Raw genomic sequence first — 17,755 nt, forward strand, 5'->3', positions numbered from 1 at the left:
TGCATGGGACATGCCTATTCGGGCAGCCTTGCCAGAACTGGGTAACTCTGAACATACTTTGGTACAATGTGGACCATATCCAATAGGTACGACTCTGTACAAGAACTAAGCTCCCTGCTCCGTTGCTCTTACCCCTTGGATACCATTTCTTCTAGCCAAAAATATGAGCAGAGCTGTGAATAGCATTGAACTGGCCTCCCACAGCCATTTTGGTTTGAAAATAACAATCAAGACACAAAAGACACTCTGCAGATTGACCACAGAAGAAGAGAAAAACCCCAAGCACTATGTTTTGCTTTTGTTTGCACTGCTCTTTAATTTCCAGTCCAAATCCTTCATTGTTATGTTTAACAAAAACATACTCTTTTTGCATAAATGTCTCAAAATATTTTTAAAACTTATTTTTGTATTCAATGTCTTAAATTATCCAAAATTAAATTAAACTAGCCCCCCACCCTGAATCCTCAAGAAACCTAACTCATGCTCCTTTTGTGGTCACGGCTGGTTTCTGTGCACTGTTGTACCATACGTACACTGCTCCTTAAAAGGGCACTTCCTGAATTTTCCCCACTCTCTCCAACATGCGGAATAACACCCCCTTTTCATACATCCTCCTTCACTCTTATATGCGCTAGAAAAACATTTCCAAGACACACTTCAAGGAGCTACAACACTCACTCCAGATTAGGCTTTTGTCTCCTGCAACTGCAGCCTACAGCTCTACCTGCCTTCAGAGGTTCTGTAATCTCCATCTTTTCTAAACTCAGTTTTTGTGGCTAAGGATACCGAGAGAGATCCCGGTAGAAACATACAGGCTTGGCAGCCACTGCTCAGTGGAGATCACAACACTGCTTTTCTTTCTCTAAGACCTCTGCCACTCTTCGCTACCCAAACTGTCAAAATGAAGATTCCTAGTGCTACAGGCTGTTTTCATGATGGCCAGTCTGTCCTATGAGATCAAACTGCTTTTCTCTCACCACTAAAAACCTCTAGTCCTGCCTTTACAATACCTGGATGTTTTCAGCATCCCCTGCTGAGTTCCCAATGTTTTCTCCGCTAAGAGCTGGGTGGGGAAAGGTGAACAGTTTAGGAATTTGAAGAATGAGTGGAGTATTGCTCTGGCTCAGGACAAAGTGCATTCGATCCCTATCACCCATCTCAGAGACTCGCTGGGCTGTTTGTAAGTGAACTGGATATGCCTCTGAGCATTTTGAGCAGGGACTTTCACCTCTCTCTGTCGTAATCCAAATTCCTCATGTATTTTGGCACTGTAAACTGATATCTTTCTCTTGCCTTGCACAATCTATTTCCCTAATCAACTGGAACCTGCCTTAATCACAAACTTATCAAAACCTGCTATCAAATGAAGGTGTTATATGCTCCTTTTTTTTTTTTTCTGCTTGGCTGGAAATGAAGGTTCCTGAGTAGTTTCTCTAGCCAGCCTGCTCAGCTGTACCACGAAGGGCAGAGAGAACTGTGATCTTCACTGCAGAGAAGCAAAGGACAAAGAATTCATGATGCTCTCTGCACTTCCCAAACTGAACTGAGGAAGTGACCACTGCCCTCCAAATACTCTCCTGCTTCTGTAAAAAAAGCATTTTTATATAAACTAAAAGGATTGGTCTAATCCATCCTTCCCTCCAGAGCCAGGCATCTGCAATTGCCCCCACAGCCTCTACCACTACCCAAACCTTGCTACACAAACCCAATACTTCAACTGTTTCACAGTTTGAAGACTCTCACCAATACACTTTACTTCTTGCTGAGAGAAGGTCCCTTGGCTCTTGCTTGCTGAGGAAACAAGAATACACTCATCAAAATCAGGTCACAGCATGCCACCGTGCACTGAGGCAGGCCTGCAGTTCATCTTCTAAGTACTCCTTATTTTTCAAGAGCAATCCATGATCATGAGTTCAAAAACAATGGAAAATTACACCAAGCTATCCAGGGATTTTCGCTACAGTTATGAAAACAGATGCTTTTTAACACATTTGATCACGTTCTTTCTCAAGATTCTCTAGATCCAATGGTAGCAAGCAGCACTTAGTTGGTTAAGATGTCCTGGAGAACTGCCACTGTTAAGCAATCTCAGCTGTAGCAGCCAAATATTTCTGCAGGGAATGGGAATAACTGCTCCCACCCAAGCCTGCATCCAGAAGATTAAAAAAGTATTTCTTTAGAAAACTTCTCTATCCGTTCCAAAAAAAATCCCAAAGTGCTTTGCAGACAAACCAATGCACAAGCTCAGAGTAGGGGTCAAAGTAAGCTCAGCCATTCCTGGGAAGAGGTGCGGCAACTCTGTTAACAACAGGCAGTAACAACATACAACAGCTTAGGATAATAAATTAATGTTGGATCCTACTGAAACCGCAGGTGGCATTTTAAGTAAACAGACCATAAATTAGTGGATTGCAATCTGGCCACAGTGCCAGGAACAACACCTCCATTCTCATGCAAAGGGTCTGTGCACACTCACAAACACCAGTGTATGAGATCTTTTGTTTTTCATGAGAACTTCCAGAAAAAGAACCCACTAATACCACATTATTGCCTGGTTTCCTTAACCGCTGACACTTCCTAGAGCTTCTAGGAATTACTCAACGCCTGACTCAACATGAGCCCCGGGACTAGCCTGGATGATTGCAGAGGATCAGCAGCATGTGCCCACCACAGCCATTTGCTGGCCTGGCTTCTGGTGTCCCCTTTGATGGCTTTGTTCCCACCTTGTCACCCAAGGGCACATCTGCACTGCAGGCTGGAAGGCCCCCCAGTGCATCAGAAGCAAAAGGATGGGACACAGTGGGTGCTGAGGCACAAGGGGCTTCTTGGTTGTCGCTTGGGCAGGGGTCCCAGTGCTGAGAGGAGGACGGGGTGCAGCTCTGGTTGCAAGCCCAGCACGGTGCTGGGAGTCCAGGGCCTCCATAGAAGGCTCTACAACACCCCCTTGCCACAAGTTTGGGCACAGCTGCAATTTTGGCTGCAGAACAGAAAAACTGTAAAAGCCTAGGAAATATATAGCATGGTCATTTATTTGGAATAAAGCTATGTGTACAAGGCCAAGTGCAATTGTAAATATTATGTCTAAAAGTATGGAGTGAACAGTGAGGACATGGATGGCTGAGCTATGCATTTGTACACCTGGTGAGGCTTGGCTTCAAACCAGCAGCAGGGAGGGGAGCCAAGTAGACCACTGGCCCATGCAGGCAGCAGCTCATTTGGCAGGAGGGGAATTTCAAATTCACCCAAAGACAACACTATATGAGCAGGAAACACGGAGGCCGAGTGCAGCTGCAGTACATGCTGACACCTCCTTCCTTCATGGCAAGAGCAGGTACCAGCTCTGCCTTGTGCTGAAAATGGGTGAGATGTGAAGAGGCAACTGAAGTTTGGCATTAAAAATCCTCTAAAAGCCAAGTAAAACTGAGCTTCTAGTTGTCTTCACTATCTCCAAAAGTATTCCCTGTTTCCAAAAGCCTTCCTGCTGCAGTTGCAGGAAAACCAGAAAAGGGTGGGAGACACTAGGCATCCAAGTCTGCCATTAAATGTCTGATTTGAGAGTATTTCCCACAGCCAATCTGGCAGTAACCACTGGGAACAAAAGCTCGTGGTAATCTGAGAACAACATGGCACATAAAGAGCAAACAGGGTCTTTGGATAAACAACTCCTGATGGACAGCCTGAGCAGAAGGAAGGTACCATTCCACAGTGAAACAGGCACCAGGGAACCATCCGACTTGAAGGCAATTTCAGGCTTGCTCTTGGTTCATGGAAGAGTCAGAAGCTGGAACACTCTCCAGGCCAAAAAAGGTTGAGTCCCGAGAAATGCTACTGTATTTTTTGTCAAATTCACTGGTGATGCCAATGGATGGATAATGATGCAACCAAAGGTGAAACAGAGCCAAGAAGCTGATTTTCGCCAAGAGATTTCCCTGCTAGAGCACCAAAACCTTCTGTAAAAATAAAAAAAAAGAAGTATCAATTGCTTACTAAGCATCACACAGGCTCAGAGCTGTAAGCCTGACACAAGTGGCCAAGCTCAGGGAGTCAGAATGGGAGCTGGAGAAACACCTGGGAACAGAATCAGCTCCCACAAAAGCCATCTCTTGCAAACTGAGGCAATACTGAAGAAAGACAAGGATTCTACATTTACAGCATCCTTGGGAAAGGAAGCCCCATCACATGGTAATGAACCAGAGATGTTTTCTACCAGCTGTGAAAGAACATGTTAGTCCTAAGGCTTCAAGAAAAACCTTTCCAGGACACAAACCACAGTTTTGCTCAAAAGTAATTAAGAATAAAACAATTTAAGAATTAAAAAAATCAGAGCATTCATTCCTCGTGAAGAGGGAGGGAGCAATGTTTGGTCTGATGCTGTACTGTATTTGATGCCTGGGATGTTGCCATCAGCACTGCCATTGAGGGAAGCTCCTTTTGTCCTGGGCGAAATGGAAAATGTTTTCTGGAGCATTCCAAGGGTAGGAACAGAGAAATCTGCCCTCAAGTTCATGGTAAACTTGGGCAAATGCCATGGCTCTGTTGGCAGGAAGTCCCCTAAAAGCAAGCCAAAACATACTGTAAAGTGCCTTTGTGTCTGCCCGACAAGCATCTGGGTAATAGCTTTGGCTCCATGAGAGCTGGTTCTCAACAGACGGAGAAGGGGGACAATTTCATTGACTAAGAAGTTCCAAATGGTGGCCTCACAGTCAGCCGTGGCTGGAAAAAATTATCTTTCTCAGGGCCAACACTGTCATCAAAAGTAGAAGAGAGATTTACTTGGTACTACAACCTGGATGCAGTGGGGTTTAATTGTGTCCTTTGGCACAGAGACCCCATTGTCTCCTGCCACTGCAGGCACGAGCGTGTACGAGTAAATGCTGCTGCTCAGGAAATCCAGATGAAGGATCTAGGCCATAGGCCTATGAACATTTTAAGAAGAAAAAAAGAAGCTGCTGAATGATGTGGTCCTCTCCTGCCTGTCTCATCCATACCTCCTGCTGCTTCCTCCACTTCTTCCTGTGCTGGCACAAAGTTGTGAGCAACTGTGGTTTGAACAGTTTTGAGGGAAGCAGAGCAGGTTGAACCTCATTTGCCAAACACAACAGCAGCAAGAAGAAAGACTGACTTTCAGCGACAGCTTTATCTCAGTTTAAGTCATTGGAACTGCAGTCCCAGCTTGACCACACTGCAGGAAAAAGTTACTGAATATTTTTAGAGTACAATGGGAAAAGAAAAAAGCTGAAGACATCTCTAACTCCTGCTTGCTTGCTCCCAGACTGGTAACACAGACAAAAGGAAATGGATGTTCACTGCAGTTGGTTTCTAGTTTTCAGAATAGTGTCCACTATACCTGGTACACCCACTGTCATGAGAAAATGTGGAAAAAGACAGATTTCAGAAAAGTCCTTTGCTTATCTTGTAATGAGAGTGAACTTGAGGCAGTAAATCTGCAGACTGTTTTTATGCCTCTCTCCTAGGGATGGAGCCTTTGAAGAACAATTGCTCCTGTGCTCCAGAGGACACATTCGTAAGTCCAGTTTCTCCCAAGAGATCTACACTGGTAAAATGCATGTTGAACAGTAGTCCAACAGAGATCAGAGGGGAACAGCCAAGACCATGTCCTGAACATCTGGGAACAAGATCTGGAGAACGGTCTGCACTAACAGATCTGGATATCTGGTGAGAGCTGGGTTGGAGGTATGTAGGGCTGGGGGTGAAAGACCACCAGCCTTTCCATGCTGTTTAATACAGCCCAGGCAGAAGGGGCCACACAGGGCAAAAGTCAGCATCTGCACAGACAGGCTATGCCAGACAGTTTGCCTTCTGCTTTGGATCTGGGAATTTTAATGAGCCAGACCAAAACACACTTAAGGTGATTTAACTGTCTGGATTAGGCTACAAGAAGTCCTAGGAAATTAGGAAATAACTCCCTCAGTGACCCTATTTATCATCAGTTTCTGTACAGTTGAGACATCTGTTGTTTGCCCTGTACTGTCAGTGAGGCTTTGTCCTGGGGGGGTCATCACTGAAGCACAGCTGAAGAGTAACAATGGCCAAAGCGAAGTTTGATACACCTAGAAAAGAGAAAGCAAGTACAACCACATAGGAGGCTGGGTCAAAGGCAAGGAACAGCACAAATCCCTCTCTGAAAAGGATGTAGTTATACTGAGGGATAAGACAACATGGGGTAAGGAAGAAAACGTGGGACTGATGCATTGTTTGACTGAGGGTTTTGGAGACCGCAGCAAAGTCTTGGAAGTAAATTCTTATTATAAAGCCGACCTGGAATATGTATGTGGTACAGCAGTTGCTTTAGTTTTAGCAACTAACCAGATCCTTGCCAAAATTTTCTGGCAGCATGCTTTTCGGGGAAAAGAGCTGTCTAGCGATTCCAAGGGGAAACGTGCAGAGATGAGCAAAATGTTCAAAATCAGCAAAAACATTGACTGTGCTGCTTGCAAACTGAACATTTTTTTCCTGTACAACTCTTCCACTAGGATCTAAACAGTCAGGATCTTTCTTCTTTTCTTTCAGAAACAGAGGGGTTCAGAATCAATGCTCAAACAGATGAAATGAAGCAAAGTAGGCACATGCAACATCGAATACTCACTCATCACCAGTGCTGGTTTGTTGTGCAGCACCTGAATGACTCAAGAACAGCTAAGCCCTCTAACTCTGAAATCCTACAACTTTTTGCATCCAGTGACCGGCTGCCTGTTTCCATGCTCCACAATTCCTGAAGCACAGTGTACTATTTTTCCAACCGCACCATGACAAATACTTTTTACAGCTTTGCTTGATGTGTTCAGAGACTCTGGAATCATTTAATTTCAAGCTGGTCCTCAAATTAGGCAAGGAGAGAGACAAGGATGGACATCAGGAGATCTGGATTTAGTTTTTAGTCCACATTATACACTTAAACTTTGGAAAACCCAGAACATCTGAGCCTTGCTTCTTAACTTGCAAAATGCAGGAACGGCATTCCTTGACGACCTTCTCTCCTGTATTTTGAAAAGTGGTATTTTGGAATGTTTAAGCAATAAGACACCTGTCAGGCTTGAACAAAGGCCAACACTGGAAAACTCCAGCAAATCACAATCACACCACACAAACCTGAATAAAAACTGCTAGTAAAGAAAATCCGTTGGCTGCTGCCATTCTCCCAAGACCACAATCTCACCTGTGGAGACCGTGAGCTCTCTGGGGAGCCCAAAGAAATTATTAGACTAAAATGTTGACCCAGCTCATCCACCACCCAAACACCGTTCCCTATGTGAGGAAATGCAACAGTAAAGCCACTTCTTCCATTTTACTTTTTATGATTATGTTCCAAAAAAATTAAAAGATATAATGCACCTTTTCCCCCCATGTTAACAGCTACCAAGCTTAAGCTAAGAATTAATTAGACCTTTACATAGCTATTAGACCTATATATAAATCTGAATATAGGTTTATTATTTGGCAACATGGGACTATTTTTTTTTTTTAATAAGAGATGGGTGGGGAATCTGAACCGGGCTGTTATCTAATTTTAAACACAGGCTGTCCACCTGCTTGGCATATCATATTCTCCATTCCTCCACTCCACCCCTTAACAAAATAATACTTTCATTTTACATCCTATTCCACTACCCTCAACGACTGGTTTATAATTACTGCAATCTTACTTGCTGCCTAGAAATGTTGAGATCAGCCATTTTCAAAGACAAACTTCCCTCAAATTCCTAAACAGGGAAAAGATCCTTTTTACAGGAAACATTTCAAGTGGCCACAAAACAGGATCATGTTTCATAAGTCATGTCCAGCAAAGACAGACTGGTTTTCTTTTCCATTTCAAATGCCACCTTTCTCTGCTTCTTCTTCCCACAAAGCTGTGCTGGTAAATAAATCCAGGATTTAATTCAGCAGGACTAGCAAGAAGGTCTGTTTTTAGGCACACGAAAGCACTGGTGGTCTGAGAAGGTCAAGAGAAGCAAAAACTTCTCAAAAGCTACCTCAGCACATACATACACTGGTTAAAATCAAAACGCAGAACAACCACAAAGCCATACTTAAATGGTGCTGCTAAGTTAACTGTTCATTAACCAGAAGTTATTATTAACTTTTAAAAAGCTAATCTGTTCCCAAGCATGTAAAGCTGTTGTTCTCCACTCCACCAATTCACTGCTCATATTAAGGCTATTTACATACACTATCACTGCTATTCACCTTGAAGGTCTTGAGTGCCTCACATCATCTACCTATCAAAGATACTCAACAAGTGGAGCAGCAGCTAAGCTCACAAGCTTTAAAATATGAGTTTTCATTTAAAGGACATGCTCCCTCTTTGACTCCTCCCCCCCCATCCCAGACACTTTTTTTTCTAACACTCATAATGGCAAAGCAAGCTTTGAACACATTAACATAACCTGACATCAATGTCAGATGTTTGCCTGAATTTGCAGAAAGCCTAGAAAACGGGTGTCATGTTTGCATTATTCCCCTCATCTCGGCGTGCTGCACGACGCTCTTTGCAACGCAGAAGGAATGTGAATCTCCACAGAGAAACCTATTCCTCCCGAGGAACCATCCAGCAGTGTGTGCCACCAACGTGTTTATTCCATGATCTCAGCATGACCTGTGTGCTTCCTCTAGAAAGAAGCCCGGAATATTCTGCCTCCTTCTAACAAAATCTGGTTTTATCTTCCAATAACTTTTATGACACAGTCAGGCACTGCCAAGTATAAAACTCTGTGCCATACTGAGAGCACAAAGACAGCTAAACCATCCCATTAAAATGGCAGGGGGCTATTGTTCACACTGTACTGTTTGTATGCAACACAATTAAGCCTCTCTTTCAAGATGTCCTTGGGAGAAACATGGTGACCGTGCAACAAGCTCCAGTGTGCAGCTGTATTCCACGCTGTTGCTCGATTTAGACCCTGCTCGCCACGGAGTCTGTAAGCCCTTGCACACATGCATCTTCCTCTGTATTCCCACCCACACAAATCCAAAACCGGGTTTGACCTTCCCCACTCTGCTTTGTCCATGCATCCCCATCTAGTCTGAACAAATTCCAGCCATCTGTCCTGACTGTGCTGCTGACTGCTACAATCTTATCCAGGCAGTTCAAGGTAGCCATGTATTTATGCCTGTTTCTTAGCCTGCTAGAGTCCCTGGAGTCAACCCCCTCCCCTCATCCAGAATTGTTTCTTGAGCTGTTTGGACACTGTGGAAAATAATGCTGCTGTACAAGGTCTGCAGTACATTAAAACCCTGCCATTAGTATGGACACAGCCAGCCACTAGTCTGATGCACAGTGTGTCTTGAAGATATCTATTAGAGTCCTGTTTAGTTTACAACCACATCCCTCCATGCTTCACTAGCTAATTTGAAAAGTAAAAGCATGTTTCTAGGTTAAAAGTTGAAGTGTCAGCTATTCCTCTCCTTGGGTCCAGCTTAAGTGACAGTATTTGTATATATAATATGTTTCCACACGCATGCTACTTTGGCAGAGTCAAACTATGGGCACAACGGAGGGATTAAGTAGAAAGCGCAGTTGCATAAAAGCTAGAAGATACCACTAGGCGTGGTAAGAAAGTGTCTCCAGTCTCCAATGTACATGTACAATGTCCACAGTTTCACGTTTCCAAATTCCAGGAGCACAGATGCCCTACCAGCCTGGGCTCCTGGCAGTACAACAGCATGTCAACATCAATGTTCAATCCTTTGTGCTCCTCCTCGAGAAACGAAGACACCATCAGACTGGAACAACTGGCAGTTTTCCTTTAAAATTCAGCATACTTTCCTTTCCCTTCAACTTCCCATTTTTCCATATATGTTCATCAGGTTTGCTGACCTGCTTTGATCTACCTGCTGCCATCTAAAGGGACTTAGCAGGTATGGTCACTCAACCACTCACTGGAAACTGTGGTACTTTTAAATACCACATTTTGGGAAAGAGGAGATAAGAGGGGTTGTAACGGGCAATGTGTGTTGCATTCAGCATTCAACCACTGTAAGCCCACAGGATTCACCCAAGACTCTCTCCCACCCAAAAACTCCAAACACAAAGAGTCCTGAAGAGAATAAGCACCCTGGCCCTCCTCCTTGACAAAACAGCTTTAAAAAGATAAATCAGATTTCAACTGTTGTGCTTGCAAAGAACTAAAACAATAAGATGAAAGATATTGAATTAATTCCCTGTTTGAGTGTGTCAAACTCCAGCGTTGTATCTGCATTTCTCCCTCAAGCCGGTTTCCTCACACAATGTTATCTTGAGTACCCTCAGTATTGCCCACATCAGTGAGAAAACCAAACAGCAGTGGCAAGACGACCCATTAGTCCTCATAAAGCACCCATTGTAACAACCCTACATCCTTGTCACATCAGGTCAGCTCCGGATTGTGTTGCAGTGAAATGCAATGGCAATGCATAACAATGCCTGAAAACAAAACCCGCACAGGACACAAGCCAGACCTGTGGTGTGGTATGAGAGCCATGCAGATTAGGAAGGGAAGCCATACAAAACGGAAGGACTTACACCAGAGTTCATAGTAGTAGTTGCAACACTGGGACTGTCCACAACAGTGGCCCGTTTCACATATGTAACTTTGATTGTTGACACCCATGCAGGTTTCCTTGTCCTAAAATTAAACAGACACACTTTTAAGATGCTTTGTCAGTATGTTCCGTAAATGTTTTACGCAATGATCTGCAAGCATTTTAAAAGTACAGGTTATGGTCTTGGGAAACTCTTAAAATACATAAAGAGGTTAAAAAACATCTAAGGGTCACAAAAAACCATAAAGGACTGTTCAGAAGAAAACCCCATACCTCCAAACCCACGAATTACATTGCTTAGCACCTAGTCAGCGTTGCTTTCTCATTATCCCTTTTCCATTAAAGGTTACCATATTTTGGGAGCCAGGCATTATCTTAAAGAAGACATGGCATTAGTTCCACATTGTACACAATACGGATGCATTAATGGGGCTGAATGCCAAGCAGAAAAAATAAAGGGAACATTATAATTTGAGAAAAGACTGCTTCAATTCATTTAGATCTAAATGGTAATTACAATATGCTCCTGCAAGATTCCAGTCTAAGATGATTCCTTCATAATTAGCCATGTGCTTTGTGTAAGATCAGCATTCCTGTAAAACTTCTTCCTGGAATAGCAAAGTAGCCCAAGAGCAGACCCAAATCAGCTGTAATGTATCACCCAGCAGGTCCTCAAGACACCTAAGATGGAAAAGGACTATGGTGAGAAGTCTCAGTTCCCCACATGGTGCACCACTTCACAGAAGTCAGTGTTTTCCTGCTAGTCTGAAAACACAGGTGCAAAAAAGTACAAAACACAAGAAAACAGAAGCATTTTACAGGTTGTGGTTCGTACGTCCTCTAAGAGGTTTTGGGGCAACCTGGATGTTAGAAGAACCCTACACAGTTTAAGAAACAAACAAATTTTAATAAAAAACATTGATGTTGCAAACAAACCTGTAACAAAATTTTAAATTTTCACTTTCTTTCACTTAAAATTTATTATATGGAAAAGAAAATGTGCTGATGTTTATACAGAAAGACAAGTTGAAATAATTAAGTTCTGCCTTTCAAATAAAAAAAAAAAAAACAAAATACACCAACCTGCAAGAGCCCAACAAAACCCAACAAGCTAATAAGAGCAGCAAGCCCAACCAGCAGGATACAGGGATGCACATCCATAGATCCCAACACTTGCTGAGCTGCACTGTTCCTCTCTTTAATGGGAGTGCACCATGGCCACACTTCTCACAAGCCTCTCACAAGCCACCAGACATGCAAGGGGATGTTTCCACCTCTAATTGCAGAGGCTGGTAGCCTCTTTCAGGAGACACTGCTGAGCTGGCACAGCATGTTCTACTTCAAGCATGCTATTCATTCCAAAAATTGTCATTTTAGTCAGCAAAAGAACTAGAAATAGGACACATCTATTCTCTTATCTTTTCTTACTAGTTTATTTATACTTTTCCTCATTTTTGTTGGTATTGCAGAGTTAATGTAACTGATAAACAGCATAGATTTTGGCTCTCATATCGACAGAATTGAGAAATTAAGATGCCATTGCAAAATTGCAATCCTGTTGATAACGCACAAGCCAGAAAGCAACTGAGGTCTGTGGTTGTGACACATGAAGATCAGTGTGACCTGTTGAACCAGCCACTGAATCACACAGAGCTGGTGAAAGAAAAGAGTACCACAGTGCCATTTCAGAATCTCTGCATCACTCCACTGAACCATCCCTGACCACCTCTGGTTTACTCCCCAAAAATTTGATCCATTCAGTGTTGTCTGCTTCAAAGAGCAGCAATAAGGAACACATCAGTGTCTTCTGGCAGCGGCAACTTGTAACAGCTTCAGCATCACTGTATTTTTCCCCACTTAAGAACTTGCAGCAGTCCTGATTTCAGAGACTTTCATCACACTGTCCTTTCATTTGAACTCCCCAGCACCCTCTTGCCAACGTTATTATATGTGAAAAGACCTTTCCATGCTGCCACATGCTGATGTGCAGGGTTGCTTCTTGTTAGTCCAGCTGGCTAACAGGTGTGTCAGTGTACAGGCTGAACAGAAGATCCTCAGCAGCTAGGTTAGTATCCTGCAGATTGTTCCTGGAGATCAAGTCTCAAGCAACATCCTGCTTCCCATCTAGTTTAAATCTTGCTGTCCAGAGCTTCTTTACACACTGACCAAGACAAATCATCTTCCTTGCTAATGCATAAGAACTTGTACTTCAAATAGTCTCATGGTTCTCTTTCAGCTGCCACAGTTCAGAAGAGTCAGGGTTTTAAAGTCCTTGCAGTGCCAACCGCCAGCTATGCTCCTCACAGTTCAAGCAGCTCCTTTTGGAGGCCTTCTGCAGCCCCCTGCCAGCCCAGCCACCAATGGGTTTTTGGGAACTATCAGACTCGGTGCCATGTGTCAGACCCAGAACTATTACTCATGTTTTAAACAGTTTCACAGAATCAAGGAATAATTTAGTTTGGAAACATCCCAGCAGGTCACATGGTCTGACTAACTGCTCAGAGCGTGGCTACCTCCGACACTAGGTTACGTTGCCTGGCACAGGGAAAGAGATAAAATGTAAAGGCAACAGATCTTCAGAAATAAAAGTCTGCTAAGGAAAGATTCCAGCACAAGGAGAGCATTGCTTGGGATATGTTACAGGTGTCTTCTTTCCTCTCCTCACTTATGTCAAGCCTCATTTCTCTGAAAAGTTGAGCCACTGTACAGTTCCCTGCACCTTTTCTGCATGTCGAGGAAGACATTATGCGTGGCCACCACGGCCATGACAGAGACCATGACATTTTTTGTTAGGAAACTTCTACCTATCGCCAAGCTCTTTAATCTGGCTTCAATTTCTGTTTAAATCCCAGGTTGCATTTTTCATACCAGCAGTGTTATATTATTTCTACTTCCTTCTAGTGTGCATTCTTTGTGCATGCTGCCAAATTGCAACTACTTAAGACATATCAGCAAAATAGTTATCTGTAGTCTAAATGTCCCCTGGAAACAATATCCCAAGTGCTTGTGCTATGAAAGCACATTGTTTCCTCTTTCACACTAAAAGGCATAGACAAGGCACAGGGCTGAAAGAGTAGTTTTATAAAGAAGAAAAATATATATGGAGGAAAAAAAAATCTCATAGAAGCAAAGTTGGGGTACTCACATTTTACTGACCTGCCTTTGTTTTTAATCTCCATTGCAAGCAGCACTTGTAATGATAATTTTTAATCATTCTTAGCAACATTGAGTTTTTATTGAACTATTACAGAGATTTTGGGGGGTTTTTTTTAGGCAGTCTTATGAAAACAAGGAAGGGGGAGGGTTTCTTTCCAAAAGCACTTTCTTCCCCAATAGCCAGTGGCTATCACATTCCAGAGTAGACTTCCCTACTGAAGGACAGTCTTGTTTTCTCGTTGTCCAGGCAAGCACATCCCTCCCCACCATCCTTTGTTCAGCTAACTGCAGATGCCTCCACGCAGGATTACTAAGCAGGATCTACGTGGGTCTGCTCTCAAAGAGCATTCACCTCCATTAGTGCAGAATATTCTTGTTTCCTGACTAAGAAGCCAGAACATGCCATCCTTTATCTCCCACCTGCAAAGCCTAAGAGATTTCCAGCTAATTTCAAGGGAATTACTTACTGGACTTACTTTGTCCAGTAAGTCAGCATGTACTCTAGGCTGCATGGATATCACTGCCTCCCTGGCATCATCTTAAGAGCTGGTCTGAGAACTTGGAATCACTGGATCCCTGACACACATTCCAAGGGTGGGAGCTTTCAGGAGAAGGTTCTGCAGTCCTGGAGCCTGTGTCCCTTCCCAGTCCAGTCCAACAGAAACTATTTGTGAAATATGGTGCAGGCTCTTTCTCATGAAACTAGGTGAGTTGGGAAGACCTCATCTTGGTGCGTTTTGAGAAAATACAGTTCTTTGTATTTTAGATGTGGCGTCTTGGATTAGTTCTCACAAGTCAAACTTTATAAAGCAACTCTGAATACAAATAAGATTTTAACTTATTTTCTTGTTAATATTTGGCATTTGCGGTAAACCCACAATCACACTGGCAACTCTGCCAGTTAAAGCACGCTTTTGCTGTCAAGTGCTTTTACAAATAATCCTTAAAATATTCAGCAATGGAAGGTATAAGAGAATTCAAGGCAGTGCTGTATGTTGTCACATCTGAAGTGACAGCAAACAGCAATGTCAGTGCCAGGGAAAAAAGCCAATTATTTTCTTTACCTTCCAGTTTAGTATTAGACCTGTGCTGGAGGTCTACATCACAAATTAAAGGTCAAAATCTGGGGCACGATCAAGACAAGAGGCATTCACAGAGGTCTGCAGGTTGACTAACTGCTCCTCTCTGCAAGGAGGGATGGAAGAGACCTCTTTATCCTACTTTTGTAAAGGTTTTCAGTACTAAACGGTTGGGTTTCATACCCATAAATCTGACAGGATTTACTGCATCTGAAGCCAATGCAGGAAATGAAGGGAAATGAAAACTTGATTGACAGTGAAGTATCATCAAAATAAAAGGATCAAGGCACTTCACACTCTTGTACTCTCCAAAGTCAGCAGTTAACCCAGGAACATTGTTGCTATGTCAGAAGGGAGAAAGGTGAAGATGAGCAAATTCCAGACTAGTATGGCTATTTTCCAAGCTGAAAATTAATATGTGCAACTGCAGCAACAAACACTACAGCCCACACTCAGAAGTGCATAGTTGGCAGTGAACCACCTACAAAAGATGACTCCTCAGTTGGCATTAACCAGGTAACCAAAACCAGCAGTGGCCGGTATCATGAAATCTAATAACCACTTTAGGTTTTCGCTCTGTCTCCTCTTTCCACAGAAATCCGGCCTCCTTTACCCTCAATATGAGCACCTTGCATTTATTTGTCCTCCATGTGTCATTCAACCTGCCAGAATATCTATTCATCCTAACCTTGGTAATACCCTGACACCCTGGGAAACACTTGGAAATGTGACTTGCATTTACTAGCAGCAGTTTATAGGCCCTTCCTGTCTAGTAGGACAGAAAGTTTTTTAGACTTAATTTCCTATTCTTTCCAAACTTGAGTACAGCATTTGTCAAGGTGCTACACAGCAAATTACTATTTGAACTGGAAGAGACAGAGAATAATAACAGAATGACAGGGGGAATAAGTGACTGAATAACAGGCGTACAAACAGTGGGACACAGAGAAAAGCCCAGCAGCAGGCTGCAAGGAGACTGCCAAAATGGCATCTCCTGAAGGGCAAGATGCGACTGGTTTTAACAGGACTCAGGCTCAACCTGTGACCGCTCCAGACCTTCTGGTTTCACGGCTCTTACAGGGACTTCGGTAATAAGCATGCGTTTAATAATAAATAAAAATCCTGACCTACTTATATCACTAATCTCATTACTTGCAGGCAGCAGTTCCTTGCTCTCAGTACCCAGACACACCCATAACAAGTAGGATGGATTCAAGCAAGTGACACTATATTCAGAAAAACGTATTAAAATTTTGAGTATTAATATTTTGAGTAACTCGCAATCAGTATTTGAACCATATATATTTTTAAGTATCCTGAGTAACAGAATGGAAATGACTGTCAGTATATTAAATATGTCAGAAACAACTATTTGATATCCACTATTTATTAGTTCCCACTTGGCTATTACTCAATCTCACATATCAGACTATCACTAGTGTTGGTGATCGTTACCCAAGTGCATCAGCAACAGCTCATGAGAATGCAAACCCAAAGCTACCAAAGATGAGCATCTCTGTCAGATAAGAATTCAAGTGTTAGCAGGTTAAAATTGCTATTGAAAATACTAGGCTGGAATGCCAAATCTTGCCACAGGGTTTACTACAGTTGCTGGTTTGCTAGCAGCCCCCCAATTCCCATTCGAAGTAATCTTAAATAAAAACTCACTAGATCCTTCCAGAGAAGGACTCTAGGTGGGACCGCAGCAAGGACAGGCAGAACTGCTGGGGAACTCTGGATCAGGACTGACAGACAGTACAGGACCGACAGACATCTGGCTGAGCCTGCACTGAAGCCTCTAGACATATTCTGTGTCTTCACAAATACTACACTTGTTAGTCCTTTAGAACATGAAATCAGAAATCCACCATCTGAACAAGTGTCATGCCTTTGGTGGGTTCAATTTAACAAAAGCGCATAAGATTGCCAAAGATGAAAGTGGCTTTGACTGCTGGGAGTTACTGGAACCTCGGGTGCCAGGCCCTGCCAGCACGACAGGGGATAGATTCCTGTAAGCCTGCCTTATGACAGACAGCTGAGGCCAGGAAATAAATCAAGTCTGGACATTTCTTCATAAGTCACCTACCACAAATTTTGTTTTGCTGAACATGGAAAAAAAATTGTAATAAGTGCAAATATCCAAATACTTAAAAGCATAATAAGTGGGGGAAGAAAGATGCCTCTGAGCTGTCTCAAGCACAATAAAGATCTCCAAACTGGGAATTCTAATCCACAACATTTATTGCTTCACTAATGCCAGCATCAGGAGAACTATATTTAGATCAGTGTGATTAATCAGCCACAGCAGACCCATCTTCACCCCCGGCAGATGCGGCACCTCCAAGGTTTTATTAACCTTTATCTGAGGAACAAATTGGTTTGTTGCATGCATTTATCCTGAAGAAATACTCCCAACAATCTTTAAAGGAACACTGTCCTTTCACAGATCATGGACACTTTAAATATATTTCAATAAAAGCTGGTTTCATTTTTGTTTATCACAAGTTTCACTTTCAGACTCCAAGGACTACACATTCGGGTTTTAAGCACCATGTGAGACCGTTTACTTCCTCACGCCTTGCTAGAAGCTTTCCAGCTGCAGTCCCCAGCCCTCGCACGTTAAAAACGCTCACTTCTAGGAAATTACAGCTTTGAGGAGGCTGCCTTGTGTTGTTTTAAATTACCAAACAGCTGAAAATCTCGAGCAGTGAAAAGTAAAACTGAAAACGTTAAGGAATCCAACATCTTAACCTTTTTTCTTCCTTTTACATTTATGTAATAAACTAAACGAATGTGTTCAAGCTTCCACCTGCGATTCTAAGAGGAAATGCTCACTCGAAACTGAAAGCTGAGATCCTATACAGTCAAGTTTCCTGGGATGGGAGCTTTAAACACCCACATTGCACTCATGTCAGATACTGCTTTAACCTCGATAACCCCGCTGCAACAACAAAAAACCCTCAAAACCTGGCAAGCACCCT

General features: G+C 42.8%; 1 protein-coding gene across 8 annotated transcripts in view; it reads right to left on the reverse strand.

Annotated features, from left to right (window-relative positions):
* Positions 1–17,755, reverse strand: part of WBP1L (WW domain binding protein 1 like) — a 58,552-nt gene that overhangs the window by 4,098 nt on the left and 36,699 nt on the right. For 7 of the 8 annotated variants that reach the window (XM_027738696.2, XM_027738699.2, XM_027738700.2 and 4 more), the window contains one exon: positions 10,520–10,622. In XM_027738696.2, the coding sequence (XP_027594497.1) occupies positions 10,520–10,622 (103 nt within the window). Of the gene's footprint in view, positions 1–10,519; positions 10,623–13,695; positions 13,713–17,755 lie in introns of those variants that run through there. The other variant, XM_039390696.1, reaches the window with a different exon arrangement.

Source organism: Pipra filicauda, unplaced genomic scaffold (assembly GCF_003945595.2).
Source record: "Pipra filicauda isolate LSUMZ 115617 unplaced genomic scaffold, ASM394559v2 scaffold85_size2586006_pilon, whole genome shotgun sequence".
Lineage (NCBI taxonomy): Eukaryota > Metazoa > Chordata > Aves > Passeriformes > Pipridae > Pipra > Pipra filicauda.